The sequence below is a fragment of the Oncorhynchus mykiss genome, chromosome 17 (assembly GCF_057628025.1).
Source record: "Oncorhynchus mykiss isolate SJ-2025 chromosome 17, ASM5762802v1, whole genome shotgun sequence".
NCBI classification, from domain to species: domain Eukaryota; kingdom Metazoa; phylum Chordata; class Actinopteri; order Salmoniformes; family Salmonidae; genus Oncorhynchus; species Oncorhynchus mykiss.
The window spans coordinates 52,192,276-52,206,366 of NC_143038.1; the positions used below are offsets into that span (position 1 = coordinate 52,192,276).

Genomic DNA, 14,091 nt, shown 5'->3' on the forward strand with positions numbered 1-14,091 from the left:
AAGAGCACATTCAGCAGAGCCTGTTGCCTTTCGACAGCCTAACTGATGCCACACACTGGTGGGGTGCAGTACTGCACTCCCCTCTCACCAAGTCTACATAAGCCAGCAGAAAAAGAGAGTGCAGTTGAGAGGGGGACTCAGGAGGCTGTGTCTCCTCAGGGAAGGGAAGTCGTACTGGGACTGAGTGCGACCAAGGGCCCTTTTCCCTCTCGGAGACTGCCTCCCATCTTTGTCCCCTTATGAGCTCTTAAGAGCTTCCTGCTGCGCCTTTGTTATATTGGAGGATGTGGAGGCAGTCTGAGGCAGTCTGAGGCAGTCTGAGGTCCAATGAAGGAGACTCAGGGATTACCATGGCATGCGGTAAGGTCCTGTGAGCACTCTTTCTCTCTTTCTTTCTCCCACTCTCACAGAGCCCATAATACTGCTGTGCCATGGTCACGCCAAGGGGAGTGGGTAATGTTTGGGTTTTATAACATCTTTATTATCATCCCAAAGTGATAGAAAGCTAGCTCTCAAAAGCACAAGGACAGAGAAGCCTTCCAGGACTGTATACTACACAGATGCAAAGGACAGATAGATAGATGTTTCTGACCAACAGCACTTAGAGCTGTGGAACTAGGTCATTGGCACAGTGACATGGGAGCACACCACATTTACTACCATCCCATAAACCAACACAAAAGGTATGATGGTTTGTGTGGTAGCAGTGTATTCTCGATGCTGGAAGTATAGACATGAATAAAATGCATGTTTGAGTGAGGCTTGTTGATCTCGGACTTCTATTCATCTCAGCATATTGAATTAAAACAGATTCAGAGTAAAAGAGAGAAAGAGAGAGGGGTAGAGAGGGAGTGAAAGAAAGAGATATGGAAGGTAAGAATGTCAGAAACAGAGAGACGGAAATGGGCTAAAAGATAGAGAGAGTGATGAAGAGTCATTCAGTCTTTCTGTTTCAGTCACTCTAGTCACTCACTCATTATGGATTCACAGTCATGCGGTGAGGCCAGAGTAGCTGATGGATGGTGGATTGCAGCTCTGCGATCTAGAACCTTAACTGTAGGACTGGGAGAAATCTAAAAAAAGATACTGTAAACGTGTGGAGGAAGACGAGTAGATCCCTGAAATAGACATTTAATTCTGCAATTAACGATTGTCGCCATCCGCTAATAAGTCTGTAAAATCCCATATAGCCATGAGATGAGTTCTAAGGAGCTACTGTATGTCCATCCCCTGAGAGATCTGGCAGGTTAGCCTCTGGAGAAAACACACCAACAGAGAGACACAGTGAATTCTATTACAGCACAACATAAAACATTCAGCACTGATGGAATGATGCACTTACTAACTCAACCTTTAAAGTGAGAAAGAACAGTTTTCACTGCCAGGTAAAGTAAGAAAGATGAAAAAAGTATTCAAACTAGGAGCACAGACTGGAGAAACTGTCAGGCACAAACAGGTGTACAGTGCCTTGCAAAAGTATTAATTCCCCTTGCCGTTTTTTACTATTTTGTTGCATTACAACCTGTAATTTAAATTGATTTTTATTTGGATAACATGTAATGGTGAAGTTAAATGGTGAAGTGAAATGAAAAAAGGACTTATTTAAACATTTTTTAAAAAAGTTGTGGAGAAGTACAGATCAGGGTTGGTTTAAAAAAAGGACCAGAAACTTTTAACATCCCACAGAGCACCATTAAATTCATTATTAAGAATATGGCACCACAACAAACCTGCCAAGAGAGGGCCGCCCACCAAATATCACGGACCAGGCAAGGAGGGCATTAATCAGAGAGGCAACAAAGAGACCAAAGATAACCCTGAAGGAGCTGAAAACCTCCACAGCGGAGATTTGAATATCTGTCCATAGGACCACTTTAAGCCGTACACTCTACAGAGCTGGGCTTTACAGAAGAATGTCCAGAAAAAAGCATTGCATTAAAAAAAAAATAATGGCATGTGAGACTCTCCAGGCATGTGGAAGAAGGTACTCTGGTCAGATGAGACAAAAATGTAGCTTTTTGGCCATCAAAGAAACCGCTATGTCTGGCGTAAATCCAACACCTCTCATCACCCCATGAACATCATCGCCACAGTGAAGGATGGTGGTGGCAGCATCGTGCTGTGGGGATGTTTTTCATCGGTAAGGACTGGGAAACAGGTCAGAATTGAAGGAATGAAATACAGGGAAATTCTTGAGGGAAACCTGTTTCAATCTTCCAGAGATTTGAGACTGGGACGGAGGTTCACCTTTCAACAAGACAATGACCCTAAGCATACTGCTAAAGCAACACTTGAGTGGTTTAAGGGGAAACATTTAAATGTCTTGAAATGGCCTAGTCAAAGCTGAGACCTCAATCCAATTGAAAATCTGTGGTATGACTTAAAGATTGCTGTACACCAGAGGAACCCTTCCAACTTGAAGGAGCTGGAGCAGTTTTGCCTTGAAGAATGGGCAAAAATCCCAGTGGCTAGATGTGCCAAGCTTATAGAGACATATCCCAAGAGGCGTTCAGCTGTAATTGCTGCAAAAGGTGGCTCTAAAAAGTATTGACTTTGGAGGGGGGTGAATAGTTATGTACGCTCAAGTTTTCTGTTAAAAAAAAAACCTTACTTCTTGTTTGTTTCACAATAAAACATATTTTGCATCTTCAAAGTGGTAGGCATGTTGTGTAAATCAAATGATACAAACCCCACAAAAATCTATTTTAATTCCAGGTTGTTAGGCAACAAAATAAGAAAAATGCCAAGGTAGTGAATACTTTTGCAAGCCACTGTACTTACATTGACTGTCCAAGAGAAGGCAGAAATCTTCAACTCACATATGATCGAAAGTGGTTGAGAGAAGGGATTGATTGATAGTGGGAAAAATAGTCCTCCTTTCCAAAAATGTAAATATACATGAGAGGTAAGTGGCTTACTTCCCATAAAAAATGTCCCACTTCTGCCTACAATTCCCCACTCTACAAGACAGAGTATCTTCCAGCCCTGTGGGGGAGAGCAGGGAGCCTATCGCTGTGTTTGTGACAGTGCCATGCAGAACAGTCTGTCATAGCCGGAGGAACAGTGGGACTGTGTGTGACTAAAACCTGAAGTATGCTCAAACATGTTGCTGTTCTTATTAGAGATGGTCCTTCTTTGGGAAAATGAAATGGTAAATATTATGCTCTAAATGTTGTCACATAATGTGTGTTAATAATGACATAATTACTACATCATTTGGAGATAAGGTCTCTGTTCTCCATGAATGTTCATCCTGTCTTCTATCAGAACCGCATTCCTTTCCTACTCTTAGCACACATCTATTATGACCATTGAGGAGAGGATAGCACGTCTATATCTATTCTTAACTGAAGGCTCTAACGGTCATTCAGACTAAAGTTATTGCAAATTGAAAGTAATTCTCATTGAAAGTAATTCAGATTGAAAGTAATTCAGATTGAAGGTAATTCAGATTGAAAGTCATTCAGATTGAAGGTAATTCAGATTGAAAGTCATTCAGATTGAAGGTAATTCAGATTGAAGGTAATTCAGATTGAAAGTCATTCAGATTGAAGGTAATTCAGATTGAAAGTCATTCAGATTGAAGGTAATTCAGATTGAAAGTAATTAGGATTGAACGTAATTTGCAGATTGATTGTTTCAATAACACACATCTTGCACCACTCAGAGTAAAAGCTTTTGTATAAAAGACCACAATCACAGTCGCAATTTGGAGCAACATCTGGGTTTATGAGGATTTCTTAGTTTTTGCTGTCATGGTGAGCTTTAGGTGTGTGTGCGAGACCTGGCTCGGTGAAGTGTGTTGTGTGAGGGGTGGTGTGAGGTGTGGTGTGAGGGGTGGTGTGAGGGAGGGTGTTGTAAGGGATGGTGTGACGGGTGGTGTGAGGGGTCCGTGTGAGGGGTGGTGTGAGGGGTCCGTGTGAGGGGTGGTGTTAGGGGTGGTGTGAGGGTTGGTGTTAGGGGTGGTGTGAGGGGTCCGTGTTAGGGGTGGTGTTAGGCGTCCGTGTGAGGGGTGGTGTTAGGGGTGGTGTGAGGGTTGGTGTTAGGGGTGGTGTTAGGGGTCCGTGTGAGGGGTGGTGTGAGGGTTGGTGTGAGGGGTGGTGTTAGGCATCCGTGTGAGGGGTGGTGTTAGGGGTGGTGTTAGTCGTCCGTGTGAGGGTTGGTGTTAGGGGTGGTGTGAGGGGTGGTGTTAGGGGTGGTGTTAGGAGTGGTGTTAGGGGGTGGTGTGAGGGTTGGTGTGAGGGGTGGTGTTAGGGGTGGTGTGAGGGGTCCGTTTGCGGGGTGTTGTGAGGGGTGCCTCTTAAATGTCACCCTATCCCCTCTAGTGCATTACATTTGACCATGGTCTGCATAGGGCTCTGGTCAAAAGTAGTGCACTAGGAGATAGGGTACCATTTCACATGCGGCCTAGGAGCAGAGGTTGAGGAGACTTACAGGGGATGGTGCGCAGGTAGAGGTTGTCTCGGATGACCTGCTGCAGCTTGTGATCCAACGAGCCCTTCTGGAACTGCAGGCTTAGGTAGTGGCGCAGGTCTGTGTTCAGAACCTTCCCTGAGCAGACAGAGACACACAGTGTTATTACAGTGCCAGTGTACTAGAGTTAGTGTCAAGAGGTTAGAGGTCAAACAAGAGGTTATAGGTCAAACAATATGCCTTCCCTTTCCATCCGTCACTCCTGTGAAGACACCTCATCTACACAATAAAACGGACAACAAAAAGGTTTTATATAATATGCATACAATGATAGACACTCACCGCAACAATGACAACCAAGCATACGCCAAAAGCTTATATAAGGAACTGTGAAGTCTCAATGCAAAAATTTGAGTGAGAGGTTTTAACGTAAAACTCTCAGGAGCATCTCCTAACCAACCCCCCAATGACTTTGTAAAAACATAGGAAGTTCACAAAGTTTGAGAGGAGACAGGAACTTGAGAGTCATCCTGTGAAAGCAGGTGAAAGTTTGCTGAGAGTCGGAAAAGATGAAGAGGAGAAAGAAAAGAAAGAGTGGAGAGAGAAGGAAGACCAGATTTTCAGTGTCTTGGATGTGAGCCTAGTCCCCTGGCTGACAGTGGGGGGGAAAGTGGCTTTGAAATGGCTCGACTGGCGCTGAGCTTCAGTAATCATCATGTTCCCTCTCTCTCCTCTCTACTCTCTGCCGAGCGGACAAAACTCTGCTTAACACAACTCTGTATGCATGGCTATGAATACTAATACATCCTTTCAGAAAGGAACAGCCCCCTACTGTAGATATAGCTGGTGATACAATGGGGATGCAGCGTAGGGTGTAATATACTGAACAAAAATAAAACATGTATTTTAACATGCGCCGAATACAACAAGTAGATCTTACAGTGAAATGCTTACTTACAGTGGCTTGCAAAAGTATTCACCCTGTCATGACGCTAGCCCTTTCAGTGATTTGGCTAGCAGAGATGTGAACCAACCCATTTTCTACATTTATATAAGAGCCCCCGTTACCCAATTCACGTTGAACTAAGCAAACCCCAGCGTGAGCTGTGGTGGCAAAAAGTTGAATATCCACTCTACATAACAAAAAGTTGAATATCCACTCTACATAATAAAAAGTCAAACAAGTTCCGAATTCCGTGAGGATTTGTCCTCACTTTTAAAAGGGCTAATTCTAATGTCAACCATACAGGCCAGGAAACATGGGAGCTTGCTCTCCACGTGAAATGGTATGATCACTCAAGAAGAAGTGAGTCCTAGATGATAGCCTTACAGACTGCAGCTGGAAAGGTAGCAAATCTAGTACGAGAACACTGACCGACGTGGACCAATCTCCAGAGTGAGATGAACCTCTCAGACCATGTGAACTTCTCACACAACAACCGGGAAGATTCCACAAAGGACAGGGCAACATCAACAGGGCAAACCAGAGCATCACATCACCAGCTTCACGTAAATACAATGCATTGCTTTTCCGAATGAGCGATCATTAGTGGCATATGTATTTATGTGAGAATAGCTTCCCAGGTCCGATAAAGACCAATGTTCCTTAGTCTTCCTTCCAAAATCCCCTTCTCTTCACTCTGAATCTATAGTGTTATAAACTAACTGTTTTTGTTTAGTCCACTATGGATGGTATAATGTTATTATGTATTGTATATTCTGTAATTGTTTAATTAGCTAGTAAATAAATAACTGAGCCAATTGGTGTATGGATGATTTATAGTAAAGCCTGGGTTCGTGCAGATAACCAATAATTTACGACATTCAGATGAGACTGACGAAGGTAATAATAATAATTAATTAATAGAAGACTAATTGATCAGATATTAAAGTATCTGAAGAGTTATATTCAGAAAATTCTAACTTTGTAATGAACATTTTCCGTGGTGCCCGACTTCCTAGTTAATTACATTTACATGATTAGTTTAATCATGTAATAATAAATACAGAGAATTGATTTGATAAAATAACAGTCTTCACCTTTAATGATACTAAAGACACGACAACGCCCCTTGGCATTTTTCCTATTTTGTTGCCTTACAACCTCATAATTTGAGATGCAAAATATGTTTTATTGTGAAACAAACAAGAAGAAAAAACTTGAGCATGCATAACTATTCAAACCCCTCCAAAGTCAATACTTTATAGAGACACCTTTTGCAGCAATTATGTCTCCATAAGCTTGGCACATCTCACCACTGGGATTTTTGCCCATTCTTCAAGGCAAAACTTCTCCAGCTCCTTCAAGTTGGATGGGTTCCGCTGGTGTACAGCAATCTTTAAGTCATTCCGCAGATTCTCAATTGGATTGAGGTCTGGGCTTTGACTAGGCCATTCCAAGACATTTAAATGTTTCCCCTTAAACCACTCAATTGTTGCTTTAGCAGTATGCTTAGGGTCATTGTCCTGCTGGAAGGTGAACCTCCGTTCCAGTCTCAAATCTCTGGAAGACTGAAACAGGTTTCCCTCAAGAATTTCCCTGTATTTAGCGCCATCATGCCTTCACTGACCAGTTTCCCAGTCCTTGCCGATGAAAAACATCCCCACAGCATGATGCTGCCATGGGTGTTCTCGGGGTGATGAGAGGTGTTGGGTTTACGCCAGACATAGCATTTTCCTTGATGGCCAAAAAGCTAAATTTAGTCTCATCTGACCAGTACCTTGTTCCATATTTTTGGAGAGTCTCCCATATGCCTTTTGGCGAAACACCAATGTTTTTGCTTATTTTTTTCTTTAAGCAATGGCTTTTTTCTGGCCACTCTTCATAAAACCCAGCTCTGTGGAGTCAACAGCTTAAAGTGGTCCTATGGACAGATATTCCAAGACTTGGGAGTCTTTGGCAATTTTTAGGGCCTTCCTCTGACTCTGCCTGGTATAGAAGTCCTGGATGGCAGGAAGCTTGGCCCCAGTGATGTACTGGGCCGTACGCACTATCCTCTGTAGTGCCTTGCGGTTGGAGGCCGAGTAGTTGCCATACCAGGCAGTGATGCAACCAGTCTGATACTCTCGATGGTGCAGCTGTAGAACCTTTTGAGGATCTGAGGACCCATGCCAAATCTTTTCAGTCTCCTGAGGGGGAATAGGCATTGTCGTGCCCTATTCACGACTGTATTGGTGTGTTTGGGCCATTATAGTTTGTTGATGATGTGGACACCAAGGAACTTGAAGCTCTCAACCTGATCCACTACAGCCCCGTCGATGAGAATGGGGGCGGGGTTGGTCCTCCTTTTCCTGTTGTCCACAATCATCTCCACGTTGAGGGAGAGGTTGTTGTCCTGTCACTACACGGCCAGGTCTCTGACCTCCTCCCTATAGGCTGTCTCATCGTTGTCGGTGATCAGGCCTACCAGTGTTGTGTCATCGACAAACTTGATGATGGTGTTGGAGTTGTGCCTGGCCAAATAGTCAAGAGTGAACAAGGACATAATGACTACAGACCCGTAGCCCTCACGTCTGTAGCCATGAAGTGCTTTGAAAGGCTGGTCATGGCTCACATCAACCCCATTATCCCAGAAACCTTAGACCCACTCCAATTTGCATGCTGGTCTGCTTGAAACATTTTGGTATTATAGACTTCAGGTAGGTCAGGTAGAGGTTGAAAATGTCAGTGAAGACACTTGCCAGTTGGTCAGCGCATGCTCGGAGTACGCATCCTGGTAATCCATCTGGCCCTGTGTCCTTGTGAATGTTGACCTGTTTATATGTTTATATTCTGAATGTGTTACAATGCTATTTTATTGAAAGGCTCCTGGTGCTGGCACGCAAGCACACATGCACTCACATGTACACACACACATGCACACACACACATGCAAACACACACAACCATGTCACCAACCCCGTGGCTGTACAGTGCCGTCTTTGTGGCCTGCTCGGTCCAGTCAGAAGGTGTTGTTGAGGTTGTCACTTCAGAGATGAGTCTCATTCCTCCTCTTTACAGATAACATTGTATCAGCTTTCCTCTCTTCAGGTGGAGACTCAATGGCCTCCACTGTACCCAGTCATCCCTGTATGCTGTATGTATTTCTAGTGACTGCAGTCAGCCAGAGAGAGAGAACTTCACCTCACATTCTTTACTCTACCAGCTCTCTCTCTCTGTACTCTTCTTTACACCCCCCCCCCCGCTCTCTGTACCCGTCTCTCTCTGCACTCTTCTTTACCCCCCCCCCCGCTCTCTGTACCCGTCTCTCTCTGTACTCTTCTTTACCACCCCCCCCCCCCCCTCGCTCTCTGTACCCGTCTCTCTCTGTACTCTTCTTTACACCCCCCCCACCCCCCCCGTGCCTCTCTGTACTGCCACAGTACCCATCCATTTCCTCCATTTATCTACAGTGACTCTTTCCATTACCGTACACGCTATTGGAAGCAACAAGGGGAACCAGAATCCTTTCCAGCTATTTCAATCAGGGCATGATTCATAAAGATAGATTCCTTTGATTAACAGCTTTTCAGTCAGTCTCTATTTTTGTACCTATTTATTACACTACCTTTTCATCCTCAAATTTGTTAGAGATGAATGAGTCACTCACAAGTGGAAGGTCACCCACAGGAATTATTCAATATCTCTTTGGAGTTTTCTTTAGCATCAGCAAACAAGTAATCCTCTGTAGAGCCTGTAGCATCTCAGGGCAGATACCAGCAGAGAGGCGGAGCAGACGGAGCCGAGTCAGGCGCCCCTGGTGAGGTGCTTGACTCAGAGCCTCCACACTTACACTAACACCTTGCTACTGAGGGAAGAACATGCTCGCAAGCACACACACAGACACCCACACAGAACACACACACATACGGCAGCATCTGACTGGCATCATGCAGAGAAGAGCAGGGCTGAGGAATGTAGAGCTGGCACTGGGTAAAGGAGAGACAGATATCACATCACCTAATTGGTCTGTTTCCAAAAGACACAGCTATGCAGCTTATGGTGACTTGTTGTTCTGTTCCACATCTCTCGTATGTGCATGTGGAATTCTTCAGGGAGGTCATCTAAACCAACAGGTTTAGTACCAGACCGCAACATACCAAGGCATCTTCTCTATTTGGCCGAAAGTCTTTTCCTAGATAAGTCCCAAATTTGTGTAATACAGAGGACATGCAAATCCATTCCCTTCCTCCATATGGCTGAGTTGTTTGCTGGCCCCAAGGCGTTTACTAGCATAGCAGTGGGTGTATGCTCTATGGGTGTATGCTCTATGGGTGTATGCTCTATGGGTGTATGCTCTAGCTCTATGCCACAACACGGTGAGGCCCAATCACAACACTACATCATGTGATTAATGGCAGGCTGTTGGTGTCCTGTTCATCATGGCTTCATATTCCTCTCTCTCTCTCTCTGTAGGTGCAATGCGGGTCAAGTTGCAACTCAGACAGTAAACGGTGTCTGGATTGAGCCTGTGTAGGAGTAGGAAAGGCTATCGTCTCACTTCAGCCCTGTAAATTAATTCTCTACACTTATATAACCAGCACTTTGTGTAGGCTTCAGCAGCTGCAACTATCTAATTGAGTACAAGGCCCTAGAATAGAGCCTCAACCTATAGCAGTATTTGCAGAGCTTGCCGAAGCAGGCTCACATGGTCACAGCTGCACCCATATTAAAGTTAACCAACCATAAGCTACCTCCATACCTCCCCCTGCAGAGCCAAAGAGCAACGGAGAGGAGGGATGACCTTCCTCCTCTCAGGTTCATGATTAGCAGCAGTCAGCAGAACAGTGACTGTAATGAGGATCCCAGCATCCGTAAGGGGGTGAGAGGGAGGAGAGGGTAACCCTCAGGACACTGACTCATGGTGTCGCTCTCTCTCACTCTTTATCACATTTTCATCCTCTAACTTCTGTTCTAGTTTGCTCTCCTTCTTCCTCTCAGTCATTCTGCATCTCTTCATTGTCCATCTCTCTGTCTCCCTGCTGTAGGCGGTCCCTTCTTGTTATATAATTTGTGGGTCCGTGGAGTCTGATACAGCTGGAGAGTAAAACACACACACCTACCCCATCTCAGTGAGGAGCCTCATTTAGCATCTAGCTCAGATCAACAGAGGAATCAGTATGACTACACACATGTGAATGGAGCACATTTATCTACCCAATCCACTACAGTGTAACATACTGGCCCATTTCTCTCTCACACACACACCCAGACAAACATGCACGTACGTACGCACATACTCATATTACCGCACCACTCTGCTGGAGAGAGACAGATGTGAATTTCATAGTTCTATCCAAAAACAAGTGTGACTCAAGTAGACTGTGTTGTTCAATATGGTTCAGAAAAAGCCTTCGTCCTAATCCCAGGCCTGTTGTCAACTCATGTCTCCGTAAAAGTGAAGTCATGTTTCTGTGAAGCAAGAACACGGCCAGATGTACTCCATAATTGAAAAGGAAAAAAAAGAGAAAAGAAATGAGGGAAAGCAAACCGGCATAGAGAACACGGTGAGGAACATGGGAGAGAGAAGCACAGTGATGCACAAACCCTGCCACTTTCCCTGACTTCAGGTGACACATCGTCAGACAGAGTGGCAGAGTCGCTTCCCTCCAAGCATACTCCTTTCCAACCACAACACATACCACAACAGAGAGAACATAACGTAACACTCACATCAGGAAGTAATCAATCTAGCAGGCAGCCGCAGGAAGAGAATATGATTGAATCAGAAAGCATTTACAGGGCTGTTTATTTGTTGCTATTATACTGAGTGTCTAAATCAAAACACTAAAAGGCCTTAATTTGCAATCACTTCAACTGCATCTCATTAGCTTTGGCACATATTTACTAAAACAGTAAAAGATAATAATGAGAATAATGTGGTTGAGTCAATCAATCAGTACCATCTCCTGCTGGCTGGCTGGCTGGGTTCAGCATTAGTGCTGTCATCCGCTAGTGAATGATGAGGGAAATGTGGGATTATATCACAGTCATCATCCTCAATGAGCCTGACTACAACGTGCTTATTAACTGTGTGCCATTGTGACGGGGGAACTAAAGGCCAATCAGAGGAGATGGATCCTGGTCTGAGGCATGACTGACTGACTGAAGAAACTCCAATTATCATCGTAGCCGTTGCTGTTACGATCATATCTGCTCCAGTCACTGTTTTGTGGCAGGCAGCCCTTGAGTCATGCACAGGCTCCCTTTCCTCTGTGAACTCTCCACTCACTCACTCACTCACTCACTCACTCACTCACTCACATTGTGAGAACACATCCCTTCCAAGGCTACTGATTCATGTCAAGGTTTCGACTGAAGGAGCTAATTTCTAAATTAATTTATGTGCGTGCTTCTCAACATTTAGATGAGACTGAAACAAGAGTAAAGGATCTGTGCAGCAAAATAAGTGTCTGCTGCTACTCTCTCTGTTTGACCACAGGCCACTGCTCCTCTGTCGTTTGTCAGCGTCTTGTTGCGGGAGAAGGGCATTGTTTGTGAGCCTCTTGAAGTGATAGGTTATCGTCCCCCAATGCTGTGCATTTCATATTTGAGTGAGCAAAAAGCGTCTCGAGGGCTGGCGGCCGTCTTCAGGAGAGTGAGGGATTGTTGTGAGAGCTCGACCCCACTGCCCCACCTCTCAGTCTCCTCACAACATAATGTTGTGTTGCTTGGTGCAGAGATCCTTTGATTGGCTGCAGCGCTAACTTAAGATGAAGTTCAATCTGAATGAGACCATGAAGAGTCAGATGAGACCATTCCTAAAATGTCTACTCTTTGGCTGTGGACACTCCTAATGTTCATCTCATCTTAATGCCTATCCAAATCCTATTATCCAAGATTGATCAAAAATCTGTTTTGAAACGATACTGGTAAATGGTAAACGATACTGGTAAATGGTAAACGATACTGGTAAATGGTAAACGATACTGGTAAATGGTAAACGATACTGGTAAATGAAAAAAGTAAATGGTTTAGGACTTTACAAGACTTGAATATATACCTTCACATTCATTAGGTGTTAAACCTGGCCTCGCCTGCTGTTACTGTAGGAGAGGAAGGAGAAAGGATGGTGTTGTGTGCCAGGTTAATAAGACAGCAGATAAATAGCACAGGGACGTTTGCAGCAGCCTAGCTCTCACCTGCCCATCCCCATCATAAGGCCTTATTGGGGGAACTAAGCTGGTTAGCTAAACCCATAGGAAAACATTTGGACTGGAAACAGAGAATGCACATCTCTAATTGGCTGGGTGCTGGGCCATCCACTACTGCTGCAGACATCTTAGACACCTCGGCAGGAGCGGGATAACGAGCTCTGTCAGGCCTAGAAAAGCACTTGGACATGTAAAAAGAGTCAAAATATAACTGTATAGGAGCTGTACTTGATTCACTAACCATAGCACAGCAAATTAGTGCAGAAGGATGTGGTGGTTGCAGAGATATGATTGCAACATGGCTGCTCTGCTGGTTGTGTGGCTTGCTGGCAGGCAGAGGAAGGCCGTGGTACACAGCTGGGGATAGCCCTTTAAGAGAGAAATGCTCCACTAAGCCACTTCTCTCCAACACCACCTAGCTCAGAGATGTACCATAGACCTGCAGAGAGAGTCCCTAGGCAGACCCCTAATCCTGTGGCGCTGTAAAGTGTAAGGTGGTTATCATGGCCACACTCAGAGGCACTCAACTGATACTCAACACATGACAGAAAAGGGATTTCATGTTTCCAATGAGGAGCTGAGGAAAATCAATCATGTGCTCCGACGGCCGGGGACGAGGGCCTGCCTGCCACCCAGCTCACTGCTGAGGGAGCTCTGCCAAGTGTGCTGACACTTACAAGCCTGGAAGTGGATGGGAAAGCACTGAAGGCTTGTCTCTACAGTATATGTCTGTTTCTTAGTGGAGCTCTTGGCCCTACTGGACCCTGTCAATTGTAATAGACAAAACGCAGAGATAGAAAAGGTGCTGACTGTCTCCTGGGGTCATCTCTGTATGACTCGTATGAAAACCTGGCTCAAAGATTCAACTGGAAGGCCAGGTTTTTGCCATGACCTTTGTAAAGGTGGTGAGTAAAGAGTGGTGAGTAAAGAGTGGTGAGTAAAGAGTGGTTAGTAAAGAGAGGTGAGTAGAGTGGTGAGTAAAGAGTGGTGAGTAAAGAGTGGTGAGTAAAGAGTGGTGAGTAGAGTGGTGAGTAAAGAGTGGTGAGTAAAGAGTGGTGAGTAAAGAGAGGTGAGTAAAGAGTGGTGAGTAAAGAGTGGTGAGTAAAGAGTGGTGATTAAAGAGTGGTGAGTAAAGAGAGGTGAGTAAAGAGAGGTGAGTAAAGAGAGGTGAGTAAAGAGTGGATGTGTTGTATGATAAATGGGAGAGAATACTGAGAGGAAGAGAGATGTACCCAGAGACACCAGAGATGGAAACTTCCCTCCCGAGGACTACAAATGTTTCCACATGGGCCACTGCACACAGAGATACGCACGCACACATGCACAAACACGCCTGTGTACACACACACACGCATGCATTCACTCTCAAATACACACACACCAGGATTCGGCAAATGAGGTTTCAGGGTTGGTTCCACCGCAAGCTCCACTTTGACCACCAGAAGGATGCCCACAGCTTATAGGGAAGCCTTGCACTTAGAGTGTTGGGCCAGTAACCGAAAGGTTGCTAGTTTGAATCCCTGAGCCGATAGGGTGAAAAGTCTG

At 44.8% G+C, this 14,091-nt stretch overlaps 1 protein-coding gene across 1 annotated transcript in view; it reads right to left on the reverse strand.

The window, feature by feature from the left end:
• LOC110494466 (membrane-associated guanylate kinase, WW and PDZ domain-containing protein 3) overlaps positions 1 to 14,091 on the reverse strand; it is a 202,389-nt gene that overhangs the window by 60,823 nt on the left and 127,475 nt on the right. Inside the window, exon 2 of the mRNA XM_090205942.1 lies at positions 4,435 to 4,551. Coding sequence (XP_090062068.1) covers positions 4,435 to 4,551 — 117 coding nt within the window. The remainder of the gene's footprint in view (positions 1 to 4,434; positions 4,552 to 14,091) is intronic.